General features: G+C 41.4%; 5 protein-coding genes across 8 annotated transcripts; 4 read left to right on the plus strand and 1 right to left on the minus strand.

Annotated features, from left to right (window-relative positions):
* The first annotated feature begins 1,163 nt into the window (after positions 1–1,163).
* Positions 1,164–3,406, plus strand: LOC129755620 (uncharacterized). 2 transcript variants are annotated; one of them, XM_055752211.1, is made up of 4 exons: positions 1,164–1,332; positions 1,402–1,557; positions 1,709–2,579; positions 2,645–3,406. In XM_055752211.1, exons 2-3 carry the CDS (start codon positions 1,410–1,412, stop codon positions 2,284–2,286), a joined length of 726 nt encoding a protein of 241 aa, XP_055608186.1. In that variant the 5' UTR covers positions 1,164–1,332; positions 1,402–1,409; the 3' UTR covers positions 2,287–2,579; positions 2,645–3,406. The 2 variants fall into 2 exon arrangements, with proteins under 2 accessions (XP_055608186.1, XP_055608193.1); XM_055752218.1 differs by having other exon boundaries at positions 1,164–1,557; positions 2,659–3,406.
* On the plus strand, positions 2,435–4,567 carry LOC129760978 (uncharacterized). The gene is made up of 3 exons (XM_055758673.1): positions 2,435–2,579; positions 2,852–3,145; positions 4,563–4,567. The coding sequence occupies exons 1-3, from the start codon at positions 2,435–2,437 to the stop codon at positions 4,565–4,567; spliced, it is 444 nt and encodes a 147-aa protein (XP_055614648.1).
* A 1,490-nt stretch (positions 4,568–6,057) lies between these two features.
* LOC129760982 (probable basic-leucine zipper transcription factor R) lies at positions 6,058–8,683 on the plus strand. The gene is made up of 6 exons (XM_055758685.1): positions 6,058–6,181; positions 6,239–6,318; positions 6,378–6,457; positions 6,525–6,602; positions 6,699–8,493; positions 8,672–8,683. The coding sequence occupies exons 5-6, from the start codon at positions 6,799–6,801 to the stop codon at positions 8,681–8,683; spliced, it is 1,707 nt and encodes a 568-aa protein (XP_055614660.1). The 5' UTR covers positions 6,058–6,181; positions 6,239–6,318; positions 6,378–6,457; positions 6,525–6,602; positions 6,699–6,798.
* Positions 8,628–15,681, plus strand: LOC129738407 (uncharacterized). 3 transcript variants are annotated; one of them, XM_055729588.1, is made up of 5 exons: positions 8,628–13,446; positions 13,506–13,585; positions 13,653–13,731; positions 13,828–14,807; positions 14,958–15,681. In XM_055729588.1, exon 1 carries the CDS (start codon positions 8,749–8,751, stop codon positions 13,279–13,281), a length of 4,533 nt encoding a protein of 1,510 aa, XP_055585563.1. In that variant the 5' UTR covers positions 8,628–8,748; the 3' UTR covers positions 13,282–13,446; positions 13,506–13,585; positions 13,653–13,731; positions 13,828–14,807; positions 14,958–15,681. The 3 variants fall into 3 exon arrangements, with proteins under 3 accessions (XP_055585563.1, XP_055585562.1, XP_055585561.1); XM_055729587.1 differs by having other exon boundaries at positions 8,628–13,309; positions 13,367–13,446; positions 13,653–14,807; XM_055729586.1 differs by having other exon boundaries at positions 13,653–14,807.
* A 971-nt stretch (positions 15,682–16,652) lies between these two features.
* On the minus strand, positions 16,653–17,978 carry LOC129738408 (coiled-coil domain-containing protein 137). Its single transcript, XM_055729589.1, has 3 exons — positions 17,750–17,978; positions 17,079–17,691; positions 16,653–17,019 (listed from the first exon to the last, which is right to left on the minus strand). Exons 1-3 carry the CDS (start codon positions 17,845–17,847, stop codon positions 16,780–16,782), a joined length of 951 nt encoding a protein of 316 aa, XP_055585564.1. The 5' UTR covers positions 17,848–17,978; the 3' UTR covers positions 16,653–16,779.
* Positions 17,979–18,430: the final 452 nt, after the last annotated feature.

Genomic DNA, 18,430 nt, shown 5'->3' on the forward strand with positions numbered 1-18,430 from the left:
TGCACGTTGTTGATGCTTCGCACAAACTCCTGCATCTTGACGACCATGTCGGCTGCCTCCAAAAGGCCACACTTTTTGATGCCCCTTAGTGCACCTCTTCCTGCGATTGGGACCTGCTCCTCTTGCTGGGAACTGCTGAGGTTTTCAGTGGACCCATTAGCGAACGGGCTTCTTCCCGCTTCCTTGGCAACCTCCCTGCCAATCTCCTTTCCTAGCTTCTTTACTACTTTGCTCAGCACAGGAGACCTAAGGAGTCCTCTTTTAGCAAAGACCTCCGTCTGAGTTCTTCTGCTTTCTCCTCCTTCGTCCGAGCTAACATCAGTTGTCTCGACGTCCTTTCTGTTTTTAGTGTTGTTGTTTATGTTCATGTTTAGTCCCACGAGTAGCTAGGGAAATATATACGGTCCACTGCGCCAGTGCCCTGCTTTAGCGCAGCAAGGACTTCATTACTGTGGGGTGCGTCCTGGTGCCACACAGGCTACCGTTTGCGACTGACACATTTTCGACCCGCCAGCCTTCCACCTCATCAGCACGGTCTTTCGCATAGAGGCGTTTTCACACCCCCATGAGCGGCACACTTTGGGTAATCTTGGGTCGTTGTATCCAATAGGTTCCGTTAGAAAAGTCCGAGTTCGTTGCGTATGTCTTCATCCGTAGGGGGGTTCCGTCGATTCCGTTTGCATAGTCCATTTCCGTAGCATGTGTCTTTATAAGAGGGGTTTCTATCAGTTCCGTTTGCATAATCGATTTCCGTTGCATATGTTATCGTTAGAAGAGGGGATGGTTCCGATTTGTTCCGGGTGCATAATCCGAGTTCGTTTGCGTAGGTCAGGGGGAGTTTTGCTGCATTTAGTTGCCTCTTACGACATGGGTCTGCGACCCCGGGGTAGTATTCTAATGCCGCCACCCCACAGCGGAAACCTGAGGTAGCTATCGAAACCTCAGCTACAGGAAGCCACCACCGACCCAAGACGGAAATCTGTTCTCGAGAGTGACCCTACACAAATCCTCAAGTCAAAGAAATTCTAACAGTTGAGTTGCCGCGACGATTACGGCTCATCTTCTTACTAACACAACACAAGTGGCAAGATGGACCATAATGGTCTCAGCCTTCCCTATAGGAGGACAAGCAAATTGAAAAAAAAAAACACAACACAAGTGAAGTGAATTCGGCAAAACAAAACTTTATCAGTTAAATGCCTTAATAAAACTATTTGTAAATAAAATAATATTTTTTTCGCCACGTGCTAATTAAAAAAAAATTGACGCTTCGCGTTGAGCAATGTGTCAGCGCGTCAAATTAGTCGAAGCGAATTAAAGAACGCGAAACAGGTAAGAAAAATATACGGGAAAAACATCATTATTTCATCGCGCTAACATTGGTTGGAGTTTATTTTAAAGTAAAAAAAATGGTAATGGATCAAACAGAAAAGCTTATTTCACTCGTACACGAGCGAAAACACCTCTGGGATAGATCCTTGAAAACACACGCCAACAAATCGAAGGTGTATGACATTTGGGAAGAAATAGCGGCCGAGATGCGTATTGACGAAATGAGTAAGTTAACCGTTTTATTTTACCTAAAATCATGTTAAACAGTTGTAAATGATAAGTACCTAAACCAAGGAAAAAACATAAGTACATGAACTGTTGCAAATTTGTTGCTGTATGAAATCAAGTGTTAACTTTTTATTTGCATCTTCACCAGCGGTCAGGAGAAGATGGAGAAGTCTACGAGACACTTTCGTAAAGGAACTGAAAAAGATTCCACAATATGATAGAATTGAAGCGGAAGAAATGTTTAACCACACGAAGTACACGTCTTGGCCATATTTTGAATTGATGCTTTTCATCAAAGATCATGTTAAACCAAAAAGTGAACTAACCGATCCCCTCGTTGCTGAGTCGGCTGCGATCGAAAGTGATGACCCACTGAGCCACGGAATAACGTCTGTGGATGTCGATGGCGGGAATAACATGAAGGAAATTGTCTCAACCATTCCAGTGCAACAGAGCAGCAGCAGCAGTAAAGGTTCAAAACGGCAATTGATTGCAACCGAAGAAAGGGTTCGTGAAAGATTGCCTGTTACCGAAAAGGGGGACAAACCTTATCATGCTTTCGATGAAGACGAGGCCTTTTTCGACAGTCTCTTGCCTCACGTTCGAAAGTTGAGGCCGGAGGAAAAACTTCATTTTCAAATCGAGATGCAAAGTTTAGTCCATCAACATGTTTACTGCAAGAATGCAGATATGAATGATCATCAAAACGAAAACAGTATGCTTTAGAAAAAAAAGCGACGCTTCGCTTTAAATGACGCATCGCTTTGAGGGACGCGTCATCATCGCGCAAAGAGAATAATAGCAGCCAAAACATAGCGATAGAAGCCAAACAGTAATCAAGTTGTTAAAATTAGTTATCTTAAACAAGAGAAAAATGATTATTGATGCGGATAAACTTATTCCACTTATTGCCGCGAAACCAGTGCTCTGGGATAGATCGTTGCCGCAGCACCATAACCAATTCAAAATAAGAAAACTTTGGAGACAAGTTTCGGAGGAGTTGGGCTCACAACTACCGAGTAAGTTAACAGCCTTGTGATTGAGTAGCGTATCCATTTTACTGATGTAAGCGTTCCTTAATTAGTTTCTCAAATCCAGAAAAGATGGAAATCCCTACGTGACTCTTTCTCCAAGGAATTTAAAAAAATGTCGGCAGCCAAACGACAAAAAGTCAATACATCGAACTGGAGAAAATACTGCATGTGGCCTTATTTCGGAGCCATGCTATTTATCAGGGACCAACTTAGGTCGAAAAAGGCAAATTTATTCGACGCAAATCCACGATCGACAGCAGCAGCAATCGAAAAGGATGCATCATCAAGCTCAAGTGATGAGGAAATGAAACACAGGACTGAAAAGCAGAGCAGCTGCTTGCAACCGCCACCACAACAGCAACTGCAACCGATTGAATTCGTGGAATCAGTAGCACCGAAAGCAAACACTATTATTGATGATGAAGATAAAGGTTTCTTTCTTAGTCTTTTGCCTCATGTTCGCAAGTTAGAACCTGAAGACAAACTCGTGTTCCGCATGGAGGCACAAAAATTAGTTCACCAGTGTGTGTATAGAAAGTCCCAATTGATAAGTAACAGAAACGAGGACAGGTCGAATGGCTGTTCACTTAAAATAGAATTCTCTTAATCGATACTGACAATAGGACATAAGTATTTATACTTTTAAGCTGGATCAAATACAAGAATCAACCGTTTTTTCTTAACCGTTATTAAAAACTACTATCGAAATGTTTAATTGAACTGAAATTTTCATGATATATGTTTGAAATAATTATAAACGAAGTAAAAATGTGGACGTTCGGAAGTAGCAAATAAAAAATGTTAAAGCCCAACCGTGTAGATAAATATTTCAATTATTGCCTTTAGATGACTCGCAATTAAATGGTTAAACTACAAAAAAAAAAACATTTTCCCGATCTTAAATCAAAGTTCAAAACCCTTCGCGTATCAATCCATTCCCAAACACGGTTTATTAGATGATATTTTTAATTTGCGATACATTTAGGCGCTTTATATAGGCCGATGACATAGTGAGAGCGATGCGATGCGAATTGACGAACGCGGCCAATGCGAACTCGAGCGGCGGAACAAATTGACATCTGCTTCACCGCGTTGAGTATGTCAGGTTTAAGCGATTCACATACATTTTCAACGAAAGTGGTTCGCCGCTGGGGGAGGAAGGTAAAGCCCTAAAATATTTTAGGGCATTAGAGGAAGGTCGAATTCACAGTGAGCGCGAAGCGAAGTGCGAAGCGAATTTCCAATTCGCACGAAAAACCGCTTCTCATTGAAACACGTTGAAAAAAACATCGACCGGCCACCAGTGCAAGCGAATTTTCGGCTGGATCGCGCGAATTCATCCTGTTCATCCGGACATACATTGAAAATATTCTTTCGGATATTTTTTATCGCAAATGCGCAAGTAACCATAAGCACTAAAGCTTTGCCTTTTTATAGCTTTACACCAGCATTCAAGAGCTAAATTACACTATACCAGCACATCAAGTGCCATTTTGCATTACAACAGCCCTTCGCGTGCTTTGCTGCATCACTTAAGAATTATACCACTCTTTTAAAATGCAACTAGCATTTTTTGACACGAATGCCAAAGCGTTGGTAAAGTGTCACAAATAAACAAAAAAAAAAAAAAACTAGCATTTTATTTGCTTCAGTCTTTTTCAATTGAAACCAGGGAAATGGCATCCCGATCCTTTGTCATTGAATTTGACAACCATCAAAATTACGGGCCCATGCACGATTTTGAGGGCCCATAACAAACCTGACATTTTGCTGTCAAGGACCCAAACTAAATGTCAAATGCTAGAGAAGTATGGTTGATAGCACACTAACACAGCAATCATTCTGATTCCTCATTGGTTGAAATTTTGACTTTTGAGACTTCGTACCACAGAGAACAGACGTACGAGCTATTTCACGAAACTTGTGTAAAATTTCCAACGAACATTTTAACCAATTTTTCCTTTTTAGCTTAGTCACCAAATACACCAAAGAGAACTGTGAAAATTTGATTAGTAACTTTTGAACGGCGCAATAGATGACACTGTTTCAAGTCGATTTTCAGCGTATTTTTTGGGTGTCCGCATTTGAAATTTTACACACTTTTGTAATGATTTTTTGTTCGAGCTTGTACATCTGTTCTGTGCTTCGTACTGCTTTGAGAGGAAAACACCATAAACGTCTCTCCCGATGGATACCCGCATACTAATGGCGTATTTTTTTTTGATTCCGGATTTGGCTCTAGAACCGTCAGAATAAAAAAGCAAGTTTCGGGTTTCGAGTTATTCCATACGTAGGTGTGCGTGAGAACGAGCGCAATGTTTACATGCAGCTGTCATTTTGTTCTCCCTTCTGGATTTCTTCATACGGTTCTTCACATCCCGATTGCCGTTTTTCGTGTCCGGATTGCACTGGACTGCAGATAGTACGATTTTGCTTGGCTGAGAGGTTCAAAATCGCGGAAATAATCATTTGCCCGTTCATTATTTCAACTGTTTTGTTTTCAACCAAAAACAGCTGTTTAATGTTTTGACAACAACGTTGAGAGTATTGGTGAATTTCTCGCAAAACTGACTTTTTTCTCAGGGCGACTCCGTCCCTTTTTCGAGCGAACCTAGGTTGCCTCCATAGTACTTTGAAACATACAAGGTAGGCTATTCCGCTCTCTTTCAACGTATTGGTAAGAGGCCCCAAAAATAGTTATGGAAAAAACTGGCTAATGTATGGAATTTTTCAGAAAATCAATTTTTTCTTTAAATTGATAATCATTAAAATTATGAGAAAAATATGCAATGATGCATTTTAATGCAACGAACAAAATTTGGGTTTCAAAATCGCTAAAAGTAATATGCAACGGGCTTTTGATCGATTTAAAACTAAAATTTGGTGATTATTTTGGCTTGTGTGGTCTTTTTCTTGTGCAGTTTAAACCAAAAAAATCACACAAATTGATTATTTATCACAGAAATATGAAGTATTTTACATCTTCATCAAATTTTGAACATAGACAGAAGAAAATATTTAATTTTTTGCTCTCAAAAAAGAGGGACGGTGATGAAAATTTCCTTTGAATGCTCATTATTTATGGTTCAGATCCGAAAATCCAAAGCAAAAAATAGTTTCCGATGAGGCTGAAGAATCAATCTTTAATCTGAGGCCCTTTTCAAAGGAATCGAATAGCTATTGACGGAGAAATTAATAATTTTGATTGCCATTCTATATAAAACTGCCAAATTTTCATAACTATTTTTGTTGGTATGCAAGCATGCTCTGTACATACACGGGGCTTTCAAGTGAGGTTAAGCGCAATGGCCTACCTGTTATTTTCCATGTACTATGGGTTGCCTCTCGAGCAATAAATGAGCACGATGACAGCAGTTAGAGCGAACCTAGGTTGCCTCTAGTTTGCCTCCAGGTAAAAAAAAATACGGTATAAAAAACCGTATCTCAAACTGTCACGTCACCTACGGACGCACCGCAGTCACGCATCGAACCCCCACATCATTCGCCGTCACTGACAGGCGAGAAACGTCAAGGTGGTAAAGTGCATGACCAGCAATAACAGAGTTTGGTGACTAGGCGTTTAATCAGTAACAAACAAATAAACAATTTACAACAAATTTATTAAAGTTTAGTTACAATTACAGTACAATTTAAACAAATAACACTGGATTACACTACACTCGTTTGCAAGGAACACTTCAAATCAATTTATAGCTTCGCGCAGGTAAACTTGTTGTGTTAAAAGTGCAAGAATGAATTATGTTACTTAGGTCTATATCACAGGTATTGATTCGTGGCGTAAACCTAATTCGTCTGCTAAATTGAGCAGTTTCACAGTTAGTGCCTAATAATACTTGAAACAGGTAAATCCTAGATATAAACATAATTATTTATCGAGCATAACATTGTCCACATACATTCACCATATAGGTAACAGTAAGTGCTAGCAATACCGTACGGCACCCGAATTTGGACTGAACACAAATAATTACTAAAAAGGCATTAAACGTAAGTTGAAATTTAAGATTATATTCAATGAAACACAATGCACATATATATTATAAGTAATCAAATCCCTAAATGCATGAATTGTCTTTACTACAGGGATAATTTAACGTTCTGTAATACACCGTTGAAATTACCGGAAGCTTCGTCGTTTTCTTTCTTGTTTCGGCAACAAATTAAATTATCCGTTTAGTTCGAAATGTCGGTCAATAGTGTAGCGAGCGCTAATAATACTCAAGAGATGAGTGGAAGTGTTTCTCAAGGTGAGGGGAAAAATTGTGGAACGTGTGACCGTACTGATACGAGTCGGATGGTGCAATGTGACTCATGCGACACCTGGTTTCACTATGAATGCGTGAATGTGAACGACAACATAGAACATGAGGACTGGATTTGCAACAAATGTATTAGAAAACAGCTGGAGAAGGAAAGAATTACCTTGAAGAATGAAATTGAGCAGGCCAGGAAGCAGAAAGAGCAGTGGCAGTTACAACAACAGCAAGAGCAACAACTGAAGCAGCAAGAACAGTTAGAGCAGCGTCAAAAACAACAACAGCTAGAGCTGGAGAGGCTCCTACAACTTAAGGAGCAGTCGCAAAGGATGCACGAGCAATTTCTGCTGCTTGATGAGTCCATTTTAAGTCGTTCAGGGAACCTTACTCATCCGACCCAGCAAACTGGAGCGATTCCAAAACAGCCGCTGATGTCAACACGTTATGAAACTAATGCATTGGCGTTTTCTAGGGCCCAAATGACGGATACCTCAAAGGAAAGCGGAAAGGCGTCTAGTAAAGGATCACAGCGTTCAGCAAGGAGTCGGGAACAGAAGTTAAAGGCGCTAGAAGCTAGGCAAGCTCTAGAACGGAAGCAACTGGAAGAGCGACTACGGTTGGAGGAGCAGTTATCAGCGCTCAACGAGACGGATTCGGAAACTACTGAAAGTGTCGAAAAGGTCGAGAATTGGTTAAATAAAACTCATATTGTCGAAAACGTGTCTTTGGATGAAACTACGCTGCCCGGTTATCCAGGAAAGACTCCAAAGTCAGTGAGAATACAGCTGTCGTCCAATTCTTCAAAAAACTCGGATACAAACACGGTGTACCCTTCTCAAACCGTATGTACCAATTCTCACGTCATACCACCTAGAAGCGTAATTTATTCTGATGCAATTCCCACTGTGCTTCCTCCCCGCGGGTCTCAGTCTTCTGTCGTGATAACAGGGGTTTCACAGTCGATTCTGCCGAACGAAAACTTCTTGTCTTCTTCCACGTACATCCCACCGTCAACTAGCGAAGCATTTCAAGGTGCAGTAGGTCTTCCACCAAGTGATCCTGAACAATCATATGTTTCGAGATGTCCACCAAGTTCTGTCCCAGCACAAATATATCCGCCCGTTTATACTTCTCAGCAACCGAGGGTAGCCGTTGCACAGCAACACGCTCCTGGATCTTTGGGGGCCTGGCAACCTGTTTTCGTGAATTCTAACCCCTACGGCAATCCGCATGGTTCCAATCTGCCTCCGGTATCAGCATCGACACCACGACAGTTCTCTTCGTTCCCGCATTACCACCCAAACGCCGATGGTCTCTGTAATACTGAGAACCCGTTGAGTACGGAGCATCTTGCAGCTAGACACACTGTGACAGAACTGCCTAAATTTGGTGGAGATCCGGAGGAATGGCCAAGGTTCATTGCAGCGTACGAACGAACCGCAAGGATGTGCTGTTTTCGAAATGATGAGCTTTTGGATCGTCTCGAAAAAAGTCTGCAAGACAGAGCTCTCAGCACCGTAAAAAGTCTTCTTCTGCATCCAGACAATGTTCCTATCATCATACACCGTCTTAGTACCCTGTTTGGAAACCCGGAAACCATTGTAGACACGATGATGAAGAGAGTTAAGCTGATGCCGCCGCCGAAAGCAGACAATTTTTTTTTTTTTTTTAATTTACAAGTTGTTTTATTAAGGCATTTTACTTATAAAGTTTTTATGTGCCGGGAGTATAAAGCAGACAAATTAGAGAGCATAATTGACTTTGGGGTTGCTGTTCAGAATCTTTGTGCAACTATTCTAGCCTGTCGGCTAGACGAACGTTTATATAATGCTACTCTGCTACAAGAATTAGTGGAAAGTCTCCCAATTAACCTCAAAATGAAATGGGCAACACATATACAGAAGACTGGAGCGATATCTCTTATGGATTTCAACATTTGGTTAACTAAGAAGGTCGATGCCTTCAGCAGAGTAACACGACCACAAGCATGGACGAAACCTTCCTCTAGAAATAGGAGAGAAGAAGCGTTTTTGCACGTACACTCCGAGCAGCCGTCCGTAGAATCCACTCGAAAGGTATGTCTAGCTTGTGCTGGAGATTGTGCGAACATAGAAAGCTGTAGTGTCTTTCTTCAGATGTCAACGAAAAGGAGGTGGGCATTAAAGAACGAGCATAACTTCTGTCGTAAATGTCTGGCTAAACACTTAGGGGCGTGTGAGAGAAAAATTCCATGTAACGTAAACGGCTGCAGATTTCTTCATCATTCGCTTCTTCATGACGACCGCAAGCATTCAGGACCGCCTTCCCATCCAACACAGAATTCGCATTGCAATACGCACAATTGTTCGCTAGGAGGGGTCTTGCTTAAGTACATCCGTATTACCGTACACGGTAAGAAACGATCTATCACAACCTATGCCTTTCTCGATGGTGGTTCTACCTGCACTTTGATGGAACATAGCCTGTGGCAGGATTTGGACCTTGCAGGTGAACAGTACCCACTGTGTATTAACTGGACAGCTGGTCAAGGGCGATACGAAGCAGGTTCAGTGAGATGTTCTATCGATATCACCGGAAGTCAATCAGACAATCGCTTTCATCTAACGAAAGTACACACAGTCGAGAGCTTGGCACTTCCTCCGCAGACAGTCTCTGGACCTGATCTAATAAATCGTTATCGTTATCTCTCAGATGTTCCTATTGACTCGTATACCGATATTAGGCCACGTATCTTGCTGGGAATGGACAATATTCGTCTCGAATACCCCTTGGATTCCAGAGAAGGTCTCGAAAATCAGCCGACGGCTGTTCTAACGCGCTTGGGATGGGTAATTTTCGGACCCAATGATCTTGAAAACGATCAGGCCATTACTCGAAAATCTGAGTTCAACTATCACGTTTGTCAGTGCGATGAGCTTAACGCAGCGGTACGAGACTATTTTTCTTTTGATAGCCTTGGAGTTCAAGCAGGTGGTAGGCAGATCTTGTCAAAGGACGACGAGCGTGCAATGGCACTTCTCAAGAAGAACACCACACGTAATGGCGCACGATACGAGACGTGCTTACTTTGGCGGTATGATAACATCGATTTACCCAGTAGCAAAAATATGGCACTAAGCCGGCATAAGTGTCTAGAACGACGTTTGATTCGGGAACCAGAGTTGGCGAAGGCTTTACAGCAGAAAGTATGCGAATACGAGACTAAGGGATACATTCGTATGCTGACAGCAGAAGAGGAAAACATGTATCGCGATCGTTGTTGGTACCTGCCGATCTTTCCGGTAACTAATCCAAACAAACCCGGCAAACTCAGGATCGTTTGGGACGCCGCAGCTAAAGTAGGCAAGGTCTCTCTAAATTCGTTTCTATTGAAGGGTCCAGATCAGGTTGTACCGCTTCCACATGTTCTACGCCGCTTTCGGGAGTATCGTGTTGGGATTACGGGTGACATACGCGAAATGTTTCACCAGGTTAGGATAAACAACAAAGATCAACACTACCAACGTTTTTTCTGGAATAAGGGAAACTTTGGAGACGTGCCAGCGACATACGTTATGGAAGTCATGACATTCGGAGCAAGTTGTTCGCCAAGCTGTGCTCAATATGTAAAGAACCTTAATGCGATACGATTCAGAGAGCAGTACCCCCTAGCAGCTGACGAAATAAAAAACGGAACCTATGTTGATGACATGCTTTGCAGTGTTGAATCAGAAGTGGAAGCGATTGAATTAGCAAAGAACGTGCGCATGATACACGCTAGCGGAGGTTTTGAAATTCGAGGATGGTTGTCCAACTCCAGGAACGTGATGGAAGCAATGGGCGAGAGTGATGTTGCCCCAAAGAATATGGATATAGGTGCTGCGCTCGCAACAGAAAAGGTTCTTGGAATGTGGTGGGACACAATCTCGGACACCTTCACCTTCAAGACTCCGAAAAGATGTCGTCCGGAATTAATGACTGGCTCAGAAATTCCCACCAAAAGGGAAGTTTTGCGGGTTCTCATGTTAATCTACGATCCACTGGGATTTCTCGCAAACTTTCTTATGTACCTGAAAGTACTTCTGCAAGAAATTTGGCGTTCCGGCGTTCAATGGGATGAACCAATAAACGAACAACAATTTGAAAAATGGTGTGTTTGGCTGAAGGTTCTACAACAAGTAGAAAACGTTTCCATTCCAAGGTGCTACAGAACCAAAACTTCTTCTTCTCCCGACACCAATCACATCCAAATTCACGTGTTTGTAGATGCCAGTGAAAACGGCTACGCTGCTGTCGTCTACCTACGATTTGAAGAGGATTCCGTGGAATGTGCCTTTGTAACCGCCAAAACTCGTGTCGCTCCTTTGAAGTATGTATCAATTCCACGCCTGGAACTTCAAGCAGCAGTGATTGGAGCACGGTTAGCGCAGGATGTAGTAGAACAGCATCGATTACCAATAACTCAGCGATTCTTTTGGTCCGATTCTCGAGATGTGCTTTGCTGGTTGAAATCTGATCACAGGAAATATACAAAGTATATTGGAGCTCGTGTTGGTGAAATCCTGGAAAAAACAAATGTTGCAGAATGGAATTGGGTTCCTTCCAAATTGAATGTAGCCGATGAAGGTACAAAGTGGCAAAAAACACCAGATTTGCACTCGAGTAGTAGGTGGTTCAGAGGTCCAGACTTCATTTGGCAGTCGCGGCAAGAATGGCCAGAACAACTCAAATGTTATGGAGTAACTGATACAGAAATTCTTCAACATTCAAATGTCCATGTGATACGAGAACCTCTGATAAACTTCGGTGATCATTCGAACTGGTGGAAGCTAGTACGCCTAGTTGCGTTTATTCGTCGATACATCGGTAACCTTCGCCAAACATTATATAACAGAGAAAAAGCAGTGGGCATGTTGAAACAATCAGAATTGCTGAATGCGGAATACGAGATCTATCGAATGGCGCAACGAGAAGAATTTCGCGAAGAAATTAGCTTATTATCAAACACAAAAAACGTTAACCCTCGGATTCCCAAGACCAGTGTGCTCTACGGACTTTCACCCTTTCTCGACGAATACGGAGTATTACGGATGAAAAGTCGAATTTCCAATTGTCGGTTTATAGATCAGAATACTGCCCACCCAATCCTACTCTCGAAAAATCATCAAGTTACTAATCTAGTTGCTAAATTTACTCATGAGCACTACCATCATCTAAACCATGAAACTGTGGTGAATGAGCTACGACAGAAATACCATATCCCTAAGCTTCGCAGAGTATGTAATAAAATTCATCGCGACTGCCAAGCATGCAAGAACGCTAAAGCTCGCCCACAATCTCCGATGATGGCTGACCTACCCCCAGCAAGGCTTGCAGCATGTTCAAGACCATTTTCATATATCGGGATCGATTATTTCGGTCCAATGAACGTAGCAGTAGGGAGACGTGTCGAGAAGAGATGGGGAGTGTTGATAACCTGTTTGGTAGTTCGAGCGGTACACTTAGAAATAGCCCATTCCTTAACTGCCAGTTCCTGTATCATGGCCATTCGAAACTTCATTGCGAGACGTGGCACCCCTATCGAGATCTTCAGTGATCGTGGAACCAATTTCGTTGGATCAAGTCGAGAGTTGTCGGCAGCTGTTCAAGAGTTAGATCAAGACAAGGTTATGAAGGACCTCGTATCGGCCGATACAAAATGGACTTTTCTACCACCCAGCAGTCCGCATATGGGCGGAAGTTGGGAAAGGCTTGTGCAATCAGTTAAAAAAATCTTGAATAACATGAACCTTCCAAGGACTCCCACCGATGAAGTTCTTCGTAACAGCCTACTTGAGATCGAATTCATCATAAACTCGCGTCCCCTCACCTACATCCCTATTGAGAACGCTTCAAGTGAAGCTTTGACGCCCAACCATTTCCTGCTTGGATCCTCACACGGTTTGAAACCATTGGTGTCGTACCATGACAGCCTCGCTACACTTAGAAACACATGGAAAACATCACAAGTTTACGCCAATCTTTTCTGGAAAAGGTGGTTAAAAGAGTACCTGCCAACAATTCGTCGTCGTCCTAAATGGCATCATCCGGTGAAACCTATTGCAGTCGGTGATGTCGTGGTCATCGTTGATTCCGATTTGCCCCGTAACCTGTGGCCGAAGGGGCGAGTGGTTAAGGTCAACGAGCATGCCGGCCAAGTTCGTAGTGCAACTGTGCGGACTTTGTCAAACGTGTACGAACGACCTGCTGTGAAATTGGCGGTTCTTGACATCGGTGCAACAGAGTGTAAGCCAGGAACGGGATCAGGCTTACCGGGGGGGAGTGTCACGTCACCTACGGACGCACCGCAGTCACGCATCGAACCCCCACATCATTCGCCGTCACTGACAGGCGAGAAACGTCAAGGTGGTAAAGTGCATGACCAGCAATAACAGAGTTTGGTGACTAGGCGTTTAATCAGTAACAAACAAATAAACAATTTACAACAAATTTATTAAAGTTTAGTTACAATTACAGTACAATTTAAACAAATAACACTGGATTACACTACACTCGTTTGCAAGGAACACTTCAAATCAATTTATAGCTTCGCGCAGGTAAACTTGTTGTGTTAAAAGTGCAAGAATGAATTATGTTACTTAGGTCTATATCACAGGTATTGATTCGTGGCGTAAACCTAATTCGTCTGCTAAATTGAGCAGTTTCACAGTTAGTGCCTAATAATACTTGAAACAGGTAAATCCTAGATATAAACATAATTATTTATCGAGCATAACATTGTCCACATACATTCACCATATAGGTAACAGTAAGTGCTAGCAATACCGTACGGCACCCGAATTTCGGACTGAACACAAATAATTACTAAAAAGGCATTAAACGTAAGTTGAAATTTAAGATTATATTCAATGAAACACAATGCACACATATATTATAAGTAATCAAATCCCTAAATGCATGAATTGTCTTTACTACAGGGATAATTTAACGTTCTGTAATACACCGTTGAAATTACCGGAAGCTTCGTCGTTTTCTTTCTTGTTTCGGCAACACAAACAGTCTCAACAATACATCTACGGTTTCAGAAATAGTGATTGTATCTGTAGACGTAGCTTTTCTTCTAAACTTTACTTCGCCAACGATAACAACGAAATATGAACGTTCATGTGAAAACGTGCGATGGTATCTGAGAAGGTGATTGAATGATATGAACGATTTTCTTCAACTTTTCTTAAATCGTATAACTGAACTCGAACCGTTAAACCAGTGCATTTAAATCTAGGGTGGAACAACTTTGACACAAAGTAGGCGCGGTGGAGAAGTGGACACTGAAGCCGAAATTTTGACATGCTCCGACATTGATCTATAAGCCCTGGAATTTTCCAAATCCAAATTATGAAAGAAAAAATCGTTTTTGTTTTTAAATTTTTAATATTTATAATACAATAAACTTTTGTCACAAACATGGTTTCGCTACAAATTTTTAAGGAGTGATATCACTGGGAATTCCCTCTACACTTTTTCCAAGTTACGTTTGCGTGGCGTTTTTTGGTGTTTCTCGAAATACATAATATTTGAAAAATGAAATATTTTTTTCTATAGATAATGTGGTAGGTATATATACTAAAATATTTGTTTTTCGCCACGTGCTAATTTATAAAAAAATTGACGCTTCGCGTTGAGCAATGTGTCAGCGCGTCAAATTAGTCGAAGCGAATCGCGCGAAACAGATAGGCAAAAATACATGGGAAAAGCATCAATATTTCATAGCGCTAACATTGGTTAAAGTTTATTTTTAAGTAAAAAATGGTAATGGATCCGCGAACAGAAAAGCTTATTTCACTCGTACACGAGCGAAAACACCTCTGGGATAGATCCTTGAAAACACACGCTAACAAATCGAAGGTTCTTGTTATTTGGAAAGAAATATCGGCCGAGATGGGTATTGACGAAAGGAGTAAGTTAACCGTTTTATTTTTTCTGAAAATGATGTTAAACAGTTGAAAACATCAAGTACCTATATCAAGAACAAATACATCCATAAATTGTTGCAAATTTGTTGCTGTATGAAATGAAGTGTTAATTTTTTTATTTGTATCTTTACTAGCGATCAGGAAAAGATGGAAAGGTCTACGAGACACTTTCCTAAGGGAACTGAAAAGGGTTCCGCAACATGAGCAAATTGGAGCGAGCGAAATGTTTAACCACACAAAGTGCACGTCTTGGCCATATTTTGAAGCGATGTTTTTCATCAAAGATCATGTTAAACCAAAAAGTGTACTAACCGATCCCCTCGTTATTGAGCCGGCTATGGTCGATAGTGAGAACCCACTGGGCCACGGAATAACGTTTGCGGACGTCGATTGCGGGAATGACATGGAGGCAACCATTCCAGTGCAACAAAGTACCAGCAGCAGCAGCAGCAGCAGTAAAGGTTCAAAACGGCAATTGATTGCAACTGAAGGTAAAAGATTGCCTGTTACTGAAAAGGTGGACAAACATTATATTGCTTTCGATGAAGACGAGGCCTTTTTCGACAGTCTCTTGCCTCACGTTCGAAAGTTGAGGCCGGAAGAAAAACTTAATTTTCAAATCGAGATGCAAAGTTTAGTCCATCAACATGTATACTACAAGAATGCCGACATGAATGATCATCAAAACGAAAACAGTATGCTTTAGAAAGAAAAGCGACGCTTCGCTTTGAATGACGCATCGCTGTGAGGGACGCGTCATTATCGTGCAAGGCAAATACAAATAGTATCAGCCAAAACATAGCGATAGAAGCCAAACAGCAATCAAGTTGTTTTAATAAATTATTTCAGACAAGAGAAAATGATGATTGGTGCGGAGGAAATTATTCCACTTATTGCCGCGAGACCAGCGCTCTGGAATAGATCATCGCCGCAGCACCGTAATCAATTCAAAACAATAAAACTTTGGAGACAAGTTTCGGAGGAGTTGGGCTCACAACTAACGAGTAAGTTAATAAACTTGTGATCGAGTAGCGTATCCATTTTACTAATGCAAGCGTTCTTTTATTAGTTGCTGAAATCCAGAAAAGATGGAAATCCCTACGTGACTGTTTCTCCAGAGAACTTAAAAGAATTTCGGCAGCCAAACGACAAAAAGTCAATACATCGAACTGGACAAAGTACTGCAAATGGCCTCATTTCGGAGCCATGCTATTTCTCAGAGAACAACTTAGGCCAAGAAAGGCGAAGTTATTCGACCCAAATCTACGATCGACAGCAGCAGCAATCAAAAAGGATGCATCATCAAGCTCAAGTGATGAGGAAATGGACCACGGGACTGAACAGCAAAACAGCTGCTTGCCACCACCACCGCAACCGATTGAATTCGTGGAATCAGTAGCACCGAAAGCGAACGCTATTATTGATGACGAAGATAAAGCATTCTTTCTTAGTCTTTTGCCTCATGTTCGCAAGCTAGAACCTGAAGACAAACTCGTGTTCCGCATGGAGGCGCAAAAATTAGTTCACCAGTGTGTGTATAGAAAGTCCCATTTGATTAGTAATAGAAACGAGGACAGCTCGAATGGCTGTTCACTTAAAATAGAATTCTCTTAATCGATACTGACAATAGAACATAAGTATTTATACTTTTAATCTGGATCAAATACAAGAATCAATCGTTTTTTTCTTAAACGTCTTTAAAAACTACAATCGAAATGTTTAATTGAACTGGAATTTTCATGATTTATGTTTGAAATAATTATAAACGAAGTAGAAATATGGACGTTCGGAAGTAGCAAATAAAAAATGTTAAAGACCAACCGTGGAGATAAATATTTCAATTATTGCCTTTAGATGACTCGCAATTAAGTTGTAAAACTTCCAAAAAAATACATTTCCCTGATCTTAAACCAAAGTTCAAAGCCCTTCGCGTTTCAATCCATTCCCGAACACGGTTTATTTAGATGATTTTTTCAATTTGCGATACATTTCAACTACGTTTTGCCGTTCCTGGTCCAAACGCATTCTCGTTGCAATGGGCAATTTTTTCCTCTTACCTTTAAGATCCAACTTGGTGGATTCGGGAGTTTTCTTAGATTTTTTCCTTTTCTCGACCGATTGTGCCTCGTCTGCCGCATCCTCTGAGGTATTTGTTTTATTCAGAATGGAGTGCAGCAGTAAACTTTTGGTTCCAGGCTGTGAATAATATTTCTTTTATTAAAAAAAGTAACAATGAATTGTCAAGAATAATTTACCCGAGGTGCTCCCTCCAGTTGGGCTGCCCGTCTAGGTTTGACATTCAGTGAAGGTGGCCCGTGGACAGTCTCTCCAAACGCCACCGTATCCAGCTGATACTCTTCCAGCAAACGATCCTCTTCCTTTTGTTTCTGTTCGTTTATTTTTTGTTTCTTGAGGGCCTTTTTCTCGGACAAAGTTAGCTTCTTTTTCGCTACCTTCGACACACTTTTAGCCTTGTATCCCTTCGTCTCGCGTGCCTTTTTCTTCAGAAGCTCATCGATTTCATTAGCCTTTCGCTTCCGCAGCTTGATGGCTCCGGTCTGCTCGTTACGCTCAATTTCTACGTTATATTTGGAGGAAAATGTGGCTTCCAGCTCCCGATCGTTTTGAATTTTGCTGGCACGCTGAAGAAATGCGGTCGCTGTCTCCTTGGGGAGCTGCTGGACCACCGAATCGCCCACGTGTAGACTGGATTTCTTGGATTGCTGTTTTCGGCGCGACTTTTGTTGTTGAATTCTCGCAAAATCAGGGTTTTTACTTTCCTCTTTAAGCTGTACAAATCGCTTGAATCGGTTCGAAACTTCCTGTAGATTTCTCTCCCGAGGCGGATTGTTTACTTTGTCTTTAATCCTGTATTAAAATTTTGTTTAGTAAGGAAAGTCAAAAAAAAAAAATCCAATATACTCACAGGGCTTCTCGTTCAGCCAATTTTTTAATAGGGTCGCGCACACCGTGGCGTTTAGGGACTGGAATTTTCCGAGGCTTATTTGGACCAAATTGACCCATTGTAAATTGCTGTCTCAGTCGCTATCAACGTTAAAATTTAATATCTACTTAGTTTAAACTTCTTAAAGCTTTTAATGAATGTTATGTTCAAAAACAACATAAACACGCTACATGAATGTTTTCATGCATGCACGCTCTTTTTTTTAAACTCAAAATTAAGTAGTTTTGGTTCAAAACAGCACTTCGGTGGCTTCCCTCAACTTTGAGTTTGACTGGGCAATAGCAAAACTAAGTTCTGATAGGCATACTCAATACTAAGTTCGGCAGCCGAACTCGGATTTATCCTTTTTTTCGAGGGTAGCTTATTTTCAGGGAATTAAAGGATGATTAAAATTTGTTGTACCCGGATGTTGCTGTTCCGGTACATTGCATTGCAATTACAGAGCGGTGGAAAGTTTTGACATTCCCGGTCAAAGAAAACTTCCAGATGTTACTTCCCACGGGAAGTAAACAACATCCGGAAGTTTCCGGACATTCCAAGCCGCTCACCATATGATGACAACGACGGACAGAATTTTACGCTGACACGGTGAACATGCATTTCATTCTGAAGTTCCTTCATAGTTTTCCGGTAATTGTTCCG

Source organism: Uranotaenia lowii, chromosome 1 (genome assembly GCF_029784155.1).
Source record: "Uranotaenia lowii strain MFRU-FL chromosome 1, ASM2978415v1, whole genome shotgun sequence".
NCBI classification, from domain to species: domain Eukaryota; kingdom Metazoa; phylum Arthropoda; class Insecta; order Diptera; family Culicidae; genus Uranotaenia; species Uranotaenia lowii.